This window comes from Galeopterus variegatus, unplaced genomic scaffold, assembly GCF_000696425.1.
Source record: "Galeopterus variegatus unplaced genomic scaffold, G_variegatus-3.0.2 Scaffold674, whole genome shotgun sequence".
Classification (NCBI taxonomy): domain Eukaryota; kingdom Metazoa; phylum Chordata; class Mammalia; order Dermoptera; family Cynocephalidae; genus Galeopterus; species Galeopterus variegatus.
Window position 1 is genome coordinate 210,730 of NW_007726785.1, and position 13,728 is coordinate 224,457.

At 35.7% G+C, this 13,728-nt stretch overlaps 1 protein-coding gene across 1 annotated transcript in view; it reads right to left on the reverse strand.

Moving 5' to 3' along the window:
• The window catches only part of SYCP1 (synaptonemal complex protein 1), a 122,862-nt gene extending 112,118 nt beyond the window's left edge, over positions 1-10,744 (reverse strand). Inside the window, exons 1-8 of the mRNA XM_008571278.1 lie at positions 10,708-10,744; positions 9,934-10,073; positions 8,890-8,974; positions 8,669-8,712; positions 8,441-8,497; positions 7,183-7,347; positions 6,325-6,392; positions 5,342-5,415 (exon numbers count right to left, since the gene is read on the reverse strand). Coding sequence (XP_008569500.1) covers positions 5,342-5,415; positions 6,325-6,392; positions 7,183-7,347; positions 8,441-8,497; positions 8,669-8,712; positions 8,890-8,974; positions 9,934-10,041 — 601 coding nt within the window. The 5' untranslated portion in view covers positions 10,042-10,073; positions 10,708-10,744. The remainder of the gene's footprint in view (positions 1-5,341; positions 5,416-6,324; positions 6,393-7,182; positions 7,348-8,440; positions 8,498-8,668; positions 8,713-8,889; positions 8,975-9,933; positions 10,074-10,707) is intronic.
• Between the last annotated feature and the right edge of the window lie 2,984 nt (positions 10,745-13,728).

Below are 13,728 nucleotides of genomic sequence, written 5' to 3' on the forward strand. Positions count from 1 at the left end.
AAATTATTTAACCACAGCATAATCTGCTGGGGTTTTATCAGAGCCTAACCGACCTGGGGGAAGGGAAATACCCAATTCTAGGCAGCTCTACCCTTCCATGTGGAGGAATGAAAATATCTAACCCCATCCCCCTCTAACCTTCCAGGTAGAAAAAGGGAAATACCCAAATCCAGCTTACTTTAGCCATCCTGTCCCACCTAAGGGTGTGGAGGTTGGGGATTGAGAAGTACTTGTGATGTTCAAAGTCAGTCCAGAGTTAAAGGTTGGCTAAAAGACTGAGACCTAATCAGAGGTCTGTGGAACATTTCCTCTTGCCTTACCACCACACTACTAGAGGCCTATTTACTGAACTTCCTTTACCCAATATAACATATTCAGCTATCAAGAAGAAATTACCAGCATACCAAAAGGCAAAAAATATATTTTGGCAAGACAGAACAAGAATCAGAACAAGACTCAGACAGGGCAGGGAAGTTGGAACTATAAGGGCTCTTAGTGGATAAAGTAGACGTGATATCATCATGCAAGAATAGATAGGCAATGTAAGTGGAGAGATGGAAATTTGAAGAAAGAACCAAAACAAAATGCTACAGATCAAAAAACACTATTAAAAAAAAATGAAGGGCTAATTAGCAGACTAGACGCAGCTGAGGAAAGAATCTCTTAGCTTTAAGGTATCTCAATAGTAACCTACAAAATTGAAAAGCAAAGTGGAAAAAAATCAAGAACTGTGGAACAGCTACAAAACGTGTAATGTATGCATTATGAAAATAGCAAAAGGAGAAGAAAGAGAAAAAGAAACAGAAGAAATATTTAAAGCAATATTGACTGAGAATTTCCCCAAATTAATGTCAGATACCAAACTACAGATTTGGGAAGCACAGAGAACACAAAGCAGGATAAATGCCAAAAATAAACTATACCTGGGCATATCATACTCAAACTACAGAAAATCAAAGATAAAGAAGCTAAAGGGAAAAACATCTTACCTATAGTGGAGCAAAAATAAGAAAATCACATCTGGCTTCTCTTCAGAAACCATGCAAGCAAGAAAGAAGTGGAGTAAAATAAATGGTTGAGAGGTGGAAAAAAAAAAATACCACCACAGAAATCTTTACCAGGATAAATTATCCCTCAAATGTGAAAGAGAAATAAAAAATTTTTCAATGAATAAGAATAAAGGGAACTTGTTGCCATGAGACCTGCCTTCCAAGAAATATTAAATAGAAGTTCTTTAGAAAGAAAGAAAATGATATACGTAAGAATTAGGATCCACGTAAAGAAAAAAAAAGAACGTGAGAGAAGGAATAAGTGAAAGTAAAATAAAAAGTTTTGTTTTTCTTATTAATCTAACATAGAAGTCTGTTAAGAATAATAATAGCAACAATGTATTAGTTTAAGTATGCTTATGTGTATATATATATATATATGCTTATATATACTTATATATAAGAGAAATGAATGAAAGCAATGATACTGAAGATGGAAGGGAAGAATAAAGATTATTTTCTTATTATAAGGAACTCACACTAACCATGAAGCAGTACAGTGTTACTTGAAAGTGAATTTGAATTAGTTGTAAATGTATTCTGCAAACTCTAGAAAACCCACTTTAAAAGAAAGTTTTTTTAAAAAAAGCATAGTTGATATGCTGGGGAAGGAGAGAAAATGAAATCACATAAAATGTTCAATTAAAACCACAAATGGCAGAAAACGAGTGAAAGACAAAAATAGCAACAAAGAATAGAGCAACAAACAAACAACAGTAATAAATATGGTAGATAATAACCTGATGATATCAATATTGTTTTGAAAGACTATGATCTAAATCACCATTTGAAAGACAGAGATTGTCAGAGCTGATCAAAAAAACAAGAAAGACCCAACTATAACTTGTCTACAAGAAACTCATTTAAAACGTAAATACACATCTATATTAAGAGTAAACTTTATAGAGAAAGATATACCATACTAACAGTAATCAAAAGAAAGCAGGGGTAGTGACGTTAATTTCACAAGCAGCAGACTTCAGAGCAAAGAAAGTATTCAGGGATAAAGAGGGACATTGCACAGTGATAAAGGGGTCAATTCTTCCAGAAGAAGTAATAACTTTTGATATACATATGTGCCTAACAACACTGTCAAAATACATGAAGCAAAAATTGATAGAACTGCAAGGAGAAGTAAATAAATCTACTATTACAGTTGGAGACTTCAACACTACTCTATCAGAAATGGACATATCCAGCAGACAGAAAATCAGTAAGGACACAGTTGAACTCAACAATACCATCTACGACCTGAACATCTATAGACTACTTCATCAACAATAGAAGAATAGCTTCCAGTCAAGATGGCAGAATAAATGGTCACTCTCTCCCACAAATCAACCAATTTACAACTACTAAAAAGCAATGACAACCAAACTGGGACCACTAGAGCTCAGGGGAAGAGGAGTAGAGACCTACGGAGTGCATGAAGGCAGGAGAAGCCACAATGAGAGAAAGAAAGGACTGCTCCAACTGTTTGGGGCCCCAGTCCCTTCAAGGCTTCACAGAGCAAGAGCTGGCAAAAGCAACAGCTGTGCCCTTCGTATGAAGTTGCTCAGAGGCAGCAGTGGAGAAGAGGGCCTTGGTGACCTCCAGGCCAGCAAGACCACTAACAGGGTTCCTTGTGGATCCACATAGGAGCAAGGAGCCACAGACAACTGAAAAAAGGAGCCACTCAGAGGAAAATGAGTCATCACAAGGGACTGGCACATGGCCCACCCCATGGGAAGTGTTTGGAGTGCAGGCTGTGAGGGAGACAGGTCCACTGGGGGAACACTGGGGCACAACACAGACAACTGATCTGCCCCCCAATCAATGCAGGACTACTCAGTGGAGACCAGTAGGACAACAGAACAGCAGGGGGTGCAGTTTGCTGAAAAGACTCAGGCCCAGACCAGAGTTTCCACATAACCCAGATGTACTGGACCTCACAAGACCCGGAAGTACATACAAGGTCAACTTTTAACACCTGAGCTGCACAAAAAGCCTTCCCCAGGGAATTAGCAGCAAAACAGCAATTTAGCTCAACTACAGGACTCAAGTACTGGTCCCCACAGGTAGTTCCCTCATTTTAGAAGTAACCAAAGGACAGCAAGTTAGTTCCAGTGCAGAGTCTAAGTGGAGGGAACAGGGAATAATCCAACACAGAACTGAAAGAAAAAACAAAATACCCATAGATCAGACACAAAGTCTGATATTAACTAGAAAAGGTCTAACACCACCAAAGAACACCTGTAAAACCTAGAAGGAATGGAAGCCCCCTGGGCTCCCAAGCCAGGGAGGGGGGAAGGCCATGATTGGATAAGGAAACTGTGGTATATATACACCATAGACTACTACTCTGACATAAAAAAGAATGAAATACTCCCATTTGCAACAACATGGATGAGCCTGGAGAAACTTATGTTGAGTGAAATAAGCAAAGCACAGAGGGATAAACACCACATGCACTCACTCATATGTGGGAGCTAAGAGAGAAAGAAGGAAAGAAAGAAAGACCACAGTAGTACATTGGACTTGCAGAGGGAGAGAACATTCCTCGGGCTACAGAGTGGAGTGCTAGGGGAAGGGGGAGGGAGAGGAAGGTTGGGGATAATTGGGTGGGGGACACAGGGTACAAATGCAATTTGTGGTAATGGTTATGCTGCCAGTATGAATCTGGCCCTCACATCATGGGCACGAGGGATGACAATCAGCTTTGTATCTCATGAATATTCATAACCAATAAAAATAAATTAATTAATGTTACTGTACGTTATCAAATGGCTTAAAAAGAGGAGATAAAATGTGCTCATACAAAGAAATGATTCGGTTTTGCCTACTGTCTTCATAGACACTGTGCAAAGCATTGAATACACTAAATCAAATAAGACATGATCTCTTGCCCTCAAGCTTACAGTGAGATGTCTGGAATGTAGTAGGCAGTCAATAAATACTTATGGAAGGAATTAATAAATACAGTCATGCATCGCTTAGTGACAGGGATATGTTGAGAAATGCATCATTAGGTGACTTCATCATTGTGTAATCATAGAGTGCACTTACCCAAACCTAGATGGTGCTTACTATACACTGAGGCTACACGGTATAGCCTATTGCTCCTAGGCAACAAACTTGTACAGGCTGTTACTGTACTGAGTACTGTAGGCAATTACAATACAATGGTAAGTATTTGTGTATCAGAATATATCTAAGCATAGAAAAGCTACAGTAAAAATACTATATTATAATCTTTCAGGACCACCATCGTACATGAGGTCCATCATAGACCAAAGGGTCTTTACACAGTACATGACTGTAAATGACAGAGGTATTATACTCAACGTACTAAGTGAAAAAAAGAGGAGCATCTAAAACAGTCTGCAAGATTAGGGAATACTTCCCAAGGATGGTAATATTTATTGTGAATTTTGAAGGGCAAATGCTAACAAGATAAAGAAGAAAGGAAGACAGCCCATAAAATGAAGAATATATGCAAAGGCACAGAAGCATAATCTGTTTAGGAGATAACAAGTAGTTTTCCATGAGCTCTGTGTATGTGGGGCATGTGGGGAACATTTGGCAAGATAGACGGAAGTGGCAAGTAGCATGCTATCGTGAAAATTATGGAAAGCCACTGAAGGAATTAGACAGTGACATGATTTGATCTATATTTCAGGAAAGCATCAAGGACTCTGTTTTCTGGTCATAGGCTAAGTGATTCAGATCAATCATCCTGCTGAAAACAATTAAAAACCTGGAGAAAATTTTTTTAATTATTAAAAGAATCAAATATCTAAAAATATAAAGATGAACCACCAGGTCTAGAATAGGTTGAGAATTAGAACACAAAAAACTAAATTAACTTTCAGTGTCAGCTAAAACGGATTAAGCACAATACAGCTTATTTCTCCCGTTGATTACAATGAAAACCTCTGAACAAAACACAAAAGCTAACTCCTTGAGGACTCAAATAAGTAAGCAAAAGCAGGTAGATCAGAGAGAGGAGTAAAAACTTGGAGTGATTGAAGCGAAGGTCAGTTTCCTGTTTGTTTAGCTTTTTTCCTAACTAATCTCCTGGCATTAAGCCAGTGTAAAAACCCAGCAGAACTTCAACAGGAAGCATAAACCGCAAAACTGAAACCCTGATTTTTTTCTCTTTTTTTCCTCTCCCAGCCCTCCCCCAAAGGTGGCCCAAGTAGTAGAACCACAGCAGCCACAGCAGCGTGGACAATTTCTTCCCTTCTCTACCTCCACCACTAAATAAATTATAGTAAATTAATAAAGTCACATAAAACAAGAAAAATATTTACATTTCTTTGTCTTTTCTGCAGATCTAGCACAGGTTTCTTTGAGTAGATTACATAAATGCCTTGTAGCATTATTCCTGAAACAAAGGAAAGACTGCCTAATTGTACGTTTATCTCAAAGCAAAATCACATATGAAAGTTATGAAACATATTATTTTAAAAGTTTTAGAGAATTTTTAAAAATATGATATTTGGTGTATATTACATATCATTCAGAAATGACTACATGAAGAAAAAGTAGGTTGATGGTACTATTAGCAAATGATTTAGTAACTGCCTCCCTTTAAAAGTAAATGTAATGGCTGCTTAACAGCTTTCTACCCAAGTTGCTATCAGTAACCTTTCAGTAAACAGTTCCAGATTTACTTAAGAAAAAATGAGAGGGTTGGGTTTTCATTCACTAATTACCCCCAAAATTTCTAGGTGTCAATCTTTCAAAACATAAATTAAGGCAACTTTCTGACTAGGCATTCATTATGTGAATAATAAGACCTCTGGCTCTCTTGTTGAAGTTACTAACACATAAAGCAGTTAGATTTAATTTTCCAACTTACAATTTTTCTGTAGAAATGAATTGTTACACTGGCAAAAACAGGGATTTGAGAGTGAGAATTAGCTTGAAACTAAGTTGACTCCTATTTTACAAGTATTGCACCAAGGCAATAGTGAAACAGAAAGGTAAACATTATACATAGGCTGTTGTAGATACAGGATTATTAGGCATCTTTTTTGACACTAAACAATAGTTCTTCTGGATGCCTGACATTTTAAAAAGTGAGAAGTTACCAGTCCATGAAGACAGCTTGCCAAATTCAAGAATGTAGAATGTTTGTCTTCCTTTTTCCACAGCACTTGGATAGAGTTCTACTTATAAATTAATATTACATAATACATAGAAAGTGCTCAATTAATTTTTGAAAATTATTTTAATAATAAATTTGGAATATAAAAATTGGAAAGAATAAATTCATTAAATTATTACTTACTCTTTTATTAAATCTTTATTTTCCTGAATTCCTTCTTCTAATTTCAAACTTACTTTTTCATTTCCAAACTAATTTACAAAACAGAAGAACAATTCATCACATTTTGCTAGCAAAATAAACATAAATATAATCACTAAGTAACCATTTCTTTGCTAACATACCACAAGTGGTCTATATGAATTCTTTTCTTTCCACAAAAAAAACTTTTTTTGTCACAGCTTACAGATTTTCCTTAAAAATATGGGTCTCACCTTCATCAATCTAAAATAAAGTTTGCTGAATTATCTCCAAAAAGCATTCAATTATATTTTAATGCAATATTATCTTCTCTAAATATTTTAAAGTAATGTTTTATATGTTTGTCCTACTCCAATGTTGCATTTTCTCAACATTTTTTTCTCACTTTATGCCATTAAATCAAAGCTAAACAGTTTCAAATTTAATATTTTATCTACAAATACCATATTCTAGTGTAATAGATATTTATATCAAACAAAACATCATCAATAATAGGAATTAATTCCATACCGGCCAGCTGGCAAAATAAATAAATAAATAAGAGGAGTTAATAAAAATTAAAACCCTTTATAATAAATTTGAATCATTAAATCAATCTTTATCTAAAGTAATTATTATTTCCCTAATCATTTGCCTTAAGTTTTATGCAATTTGTCCTCTGTGCTCATTCCTAAAGGTGAAATGCAACTAGTATCAATGGAACTTCTAAGAAGCACAGTCTTTAAAATTCCCATCACAGAAACAAGATTAATCCAATTTACCCTGAAATAATACTCTATTTTCAACAGTATTATGGTAAGATTTACTATACTATATTTACAATTCAAAATTTCATTATACCTGTAGTTCCTGAATGGCTTTTCGCTGCGCTTCAATTATCTTTCTATTTTCTTGCAACTTATTTTCTTTCTGCTTCAGTTCAGATTCTACATTCACTTTCCACCTTTTGATCTTTTCAGCTTCCTTATACAGTTTTGAACATAGTCCGCTTGTTGGCTCTGAATTCTATTAAAATAAGTTTTTCAAAATTGTTCAAAGTTTTAACATAAGCAAAACTATAGCTACCTATAGAAAGCATCCATTTACTAATAGTTGAAACCAAATGTCTCCTCAATTTTTGCCCTAATAGTATACTGACAGCTACATTAACACTTTTAAACTACTAAGGCAGTATTAGCTATTTCACGAAAGTTACTAGTCACCTGACTAAGTTATATCTTGTTGAATAAAATCAAATGGTTCCAAAATGTGCTTAAGTAAGAAGTTAGAAATCTTTTAGTCAATAAGAGAACCTGGCTAGTTAAAAGCTAAAATAAATCACTCTACAAGAAATCTACAAATCTTAACAATGGTCTTGAGACATTTTGATTATACCAACAGTACAAGGGTTAACTAAAGGACGTGAAGTTTAAAATATAACAAGAAAAATAATAGTGAACGCAAGATATAACTTTCATAGAGCCTGAGATTGTATTTGGATTTCTTGCCATTTCTATCCACATTATATTGTAAATGCCAGAGTTTTTTTCACACTGATCTCTGCTTGATGACAGCTTTTTGTTATCAAAATATATAAATAGTTTCCATATTTTTAAATTCTGTGATACTATAATTACAGCAAGAAAAATATAGCACTTTATTAGGCCATGGAAACTCTCTTCCTTTTAAAGACATCTGTTTGACATAAGAATGATTTTTATAACTAAAATCAAAAGTATAGCATATCCTACAAATTCCTTACCCAATATACAGCCAAACAATCAATTTCATCTATTAACTAAAGAATTATTTTATAAAATACTGGCTTGGTTCTCAGCCTTTTCACATACTATATCACATCTCTCCTCTTATATTCTTGATTTCTATAGTTTAAAATTAAATTGCCCCTATAGAAGTGTATGCTTTTACAACCCAGGAAAATACAAAAGACTTGTTTCAGCAACTTTAAAAGGAAAACAAAGAAAAAAAGGTTTTAAATTATATATTTTAAAATGTTAACTAAATATTATCCTTTTGTAGCTTCAGAAGAAAGATATATGCAAGTAATAAATTACACTTCAATTATAAGAGACTTAATATGAATGGGAAATCTTCTGACCTCAAAATCAGACTCTTTTGGTCCTTCCTGATAGCGACAAAGGTCAGAATTATCAACCTAAAAAAATGAATAAATGTTTCCTATAAGAAACTATTTCTGACAAGAGTTTCCAAATAACAACAATTAAATACAGAAGACTAGTAATCCAACAACTAAAGTTATTTCTTCTTCAAATATGCAATTCAATACCTAAACAGATTACATCTATATACACTACGCTTAACTGACCTGCTCAGGCATGGGCAAAAAATTAACCTTTTGTGAAGCAGGATCTGCAAGATAAAAGAAAACTGGTATTAAATATGCCAGCACCTTATTTTTTATATTAACTATTTTATTTAGCTTTAATGTCAAGGATATCAATATAATACTTATATTTTCAATAACTTGCAATGTATATAATAAAATGCTTTTATGTAAGCTAATATATTGCTTTTCCAGGCACCTACCTGAATCAATGTTTTCCCCACTTTTGGAGAGATTAGTCATCACAAACGGAAAACCAAAATCATCTTCAATACATTTGTTGAAACTCTAGAAACACAAAGAAGTTCTTAAATAAACTATTCCATACCACTCTGATACCTAGCAGTGTAATACATACATATGTAATATATATCTGCTTTTTAAAAAGTGACTATAACTGTAAATCCTTCAATGTACATATAGTGTTTAAAATATCAAATGCTTTTGCTATAAAAACAAAGCAAAACATTTTAATTAAGTATTTTCCCTTGTAAGATGAAGCTAAACTATACATTACTCGATACATGCTTTGCAGGTATAATTTTCTTTAATTTCATTATAATCTTTCCCTCCATAGAACTGAGAATTGTCTTTACTGAATAACATTTTAATGATATACTCTTGGCTACAGCATACAAAAGAAATTTCCTACAGCACATAAAATTAAATATTCATTGCATCATTCCATCTCCAATATAAAGTACCTCATGAGAAATTTTTCAAATAATTCAGTAGAAGAAAAAGCTCTGTTTCACCTGAGGAACTTGTTATAATTCCTCCTTTCCAATGAGAACTCTACTATATAAATAAGATTCCCTCTTTGTCCTGCCCACTAGGAAGCTCAGAGCCAAATCTGAAGCTCAGTCACAACATTATTACCCATATGTAGATATTTGTTGAAATATTCCTAATTTTCCTTGGGAAATTTCCTAATTTTCTCCTAATTTATATTTTATTATTTCATTGCAATTGTCTTACATGTTGCCTCAAATCACTTAAGAGGGAGAATTAAAATAAGTGGGCCCTACTACAGTAGGCAGAGTTCTATAGCAGCAGTGATTATTTCTTTAAATGAATAATTCCTACACACAATAATGCTCATTATTCACTCGAAACGATGCTATTCAAAGTTCTTGGGTAAGTTAGGCCACATTTACTAAATGAAACAATTATAAAATATCAACAGTAAGAAAGCACGCTTTGTCTTATTTACTTAAAGAATAATCAAGATTCATATGCAAATTTACCTTGAAGAAATTAGAATCTCTTCCCAAGGTCTGAGGTTTCACTGCAGACACCTGACTGCTGCTTAATCTTGGTGGTACAAACAATTTAAAAGGCTTTTGCTTTTCCATTTTCTCTCTTCCAATTGTAAATATCTATTGACCTGGGAGGGTGGGGAATGAAGTGGTTGACATTGTTTCATTAATACACTATTCTTTTAAAAAGGTGATGTTTGTAAATGGCAACAGGAATCAATGTGACCCTTGCTACAACGTAATTCTACAGCGTCACTTATCGCGGGGTTGGTCAAAAGGAAAACACCCCTATTTCTTCCCATTCCCCGCAGCCAGTCGCCACTCTGGCGACGGAGATCAGCGACAAACTCGAATGAGACATCACATAACAGCCTGAAAAGGAAAGCCCATTCCCTTCTCCAGCCTTATTAAATTGTATCACATCGCCTGGAGGAATTGTCTTATGCCCTTGGACGACTACCCGAAAAGCTGGCTGCGACGGGGAGGTGCAGTGTCACAGTATCGTCCCGGCACTGCGTTCCGTCCTCGAGAAAAGAACTCGGCACACTTGCTCTTAACTTGTGCAGAACTAGCAGGAAACTGCGGGCTCGGTGCCCACGCGAACTGCTACCCACTGTTGTCTATGAGGGCAGCAGAAAGAACCAAAAGCTTCTGCCTCCGAACCTCCGACAAGGCGGAAGATCGCTCAGCCTTCGCGGCCTGCAGGGAGGGGCAGGACGGCCGGCTTTTTAACGGATAAATAACTGTCAGCACCACACTCACCTTTGTTTTTTTTAATGTTGACTGGTAAGGGGACCTTAACCCTTACTTGGTGTTGTCAGCACCACCCTCTCCCAAGTGAGCTAACCGGCCATCCCTATAAAGGGATCCGAACCCTGGCCTTGGTGGTATCAGCTCCGGAGTGAGCCACCGGCCGGACCAACGGCAAAATAACTGCCAACAGCGAGATTTGCCAGGCTCCCAAGGACTGCATCTCGCGAGATTTCCTTTCGCGCGCTAGGGACAATTCTTGCCGGATTCTGTTTCTTCTTAGAGTGGGCGTTCTGGAAGCTTCTGTTATTGTCAAAGAATGTCGGGAAAACTGTCAGGTGCTGTGATAAATGCAAGCTAAGAGCGAAAGATCCATTTCTGCGCTCCAAGAGCTCACAATCTTAAGGAAGACAACAAATGTGCAAACGAACAATTGCGGTGTCGTGTGATCATTTAAAAGTGATACACTCGGCCCTATGTATGCGCATGGCTGATTCAACCAACCGCTGATGGAAAATATTCGGGGAGGGAAAAAAAACAGCAAAAAAATAACAATACAACAATAAAAAATAACATGAATAAAAAAGCAATACAGTGTAAGATCTATTTACATAGAATTTACGTTGTATAAGTAATATAACTAATCTACTAGATGATTTAAAGTATATGGGAGAATGTGCGTAGGTGATATGCAAATACTGCCCCATCTTATGTAAGGTGTTTGAGCATCTGTGGGTTTTGGTAAGCCAGGGGGCCTTGGAACCATCCCCGTGATAGCGAGGGACGACTGTATTTACAGAGTTATGAGGACATAGGCGCTTAGGAGAGGCCTCGCAGATGTGGTAGGCCTCTGTTACTGTTTCAATGGAGAACAGAAGGGTGAGTAGAGTTGGCTAGATAGTGAATAGGGAAAGAGTACTCCCGGCTGAGGAAAGGTGGGCAAATGCGCTAGAGTTATGAGAGAAATTAGCACAACTGAGTCCAAGGTGTCTGAGGACCAAGTGGGGAAAATGGCAAGAGATGAGAGTGAAGACTCCAAGAGCAGATATGAAGGCATTGGAAAGGCATTTGGATTTTAGACTTTAGGGATGGGATCTTGAAGAATTTTGAGCAAAAAGGGTGGCATGATGAGAGTCAGAAGAAAATGTGTAGTATGAGAATGGTTCAGGCTTATGAAAGTGGAGTTACGGAAACAGTTTTAATAACCTGCGTAAATAGGAGGACCTGAGCTGTGACAAGGGCAGTGGAGAAGAGGAGTTGTCAAATGTAATAAATATTTTGCAAATAAAATTAACAGTATTTGATGACTTTTTGATAGTGAGAAGTGAGAGGAATTAGTGTAAGATGACTGTCTGGTTTCAGGCTTGGGTAACTAGATATATAACTATCATGATGCTCAGCACCTAGGTTTCAGCAGTAAGATAATGAGTTCGTTTTTGGATATATTGACTTCGTTTTCTAACTTTCACCAGATATCCTAATATAATTAATGCTTTTCCAAAGGACTTTATCAATATTTTTAAATAACTCTTTATGTTTTTGTAAACTTAATTTATCAGACACAATAGTTTCTGCCAAAATGATAAAATTTGGGGGAGTCATGAGGCATGGAGCCAGGGTAAGCCGAACCCAGCAGCAACCAGGTAAAGAGCACACACACCAAAAATACCATTTCCACATGGGTAGCCCACTGTAGCCAAAGCAACTTCCACTGCTGCTGCAAAATAAGCTAGTTTCTATAGCAGCAGTCACAGCCACTGTGCAGATGGCATGCCAGACTCTCAACTGCATTGACACAAGGAGAGACACCAGCAGAGACCAAAAAAAAGAAAAAAGAAGAGGTCCTCTCTCTTCACAGCTCCACAGAGCACATTCCAGGGTAATAGATGAAGCATCTGCCTTAGGATAATAGGGGAGGACTTGATTACACGTGTCTCAGTACCGGACAGATAATCTAGGCAACAAGTCAACAGAGGAACAGTTAATCTTTAAGGTGGAGAGAACAAATCTATGGTTATTAGAGGGGGGAGGGAAGGGAAGGACAGGGAGAGATTGGATAAGAGGCATAAAGAATAAGTATGATTTGTAATAATGAACATGCTAATAAGGAAAGAAAAAATAATAAAATGATAAAATTTTTGAGCTGAAAAGTATAATCCAGTTTAACTCCTTTATTTTACATTTTAAGAAAATTGAGTGTAGATACCCTAATAAAGACAAGACACTCCCTCCAAGAGATGATGCCAAGCATATTCACAAGGTACCCTCAAGGGGCAATAATTGATCTAATTAAGACTTTTAAATTGAGTGTATATATTTAATGCTTCAAATTTTTTAAAAATTTTGCAATAGTGAAAAATTCAACTATAGTCTTTTTTTTCTTTATTGAAAACCAAAATGCTACTCCTATTATTATATCAACTTATTTTATTCACTTATATCCAGTCTTTCAAAACAATAGTGCCACTATAGAATTTCTCACTTTTGTGTATTTTATATGAAATCGACATATTACCATCCTGTCCCAGTCTAAAATATTTGTGGAAAGTTTTCCGGTCTTAAGAACTTTATTTTTTCTGCAAAAGATGTTGACAAAAATGTCAAAATATTGTGTACCAAAAAGAGAAAAAATTATGCTAAATTTCCCAATATATGTTAAAATATTTAAATGATTTTTTTTCAATATTTTACCATCACACATTCTCTGACTTGGGCTTATAAAATATCTTCTTTTAAGACATTAAGAAAAGATAAGAGTTAAACAAAGCTTTGTTCCCCTTTAATAATTCATAAATGCTGCAACAGGAATAGGTTTAAAAGGTTAGTTCCATATTCCATCAATTTGTCCTTAACTAATGAGGGTCACAAACAGCCCTTATTCCAATAACAACTGTTTCCAATAGGTAGCCTTTTTTATGCCTATAAGTAATCTATATATTTTCATTCAATTTTCTAACTAAATGAAAAAAGTGGTGTTTCTTCAGGTGATAACTCTATGGTTCCTTTTGAAAGAACCATGCAAAAACAATACCC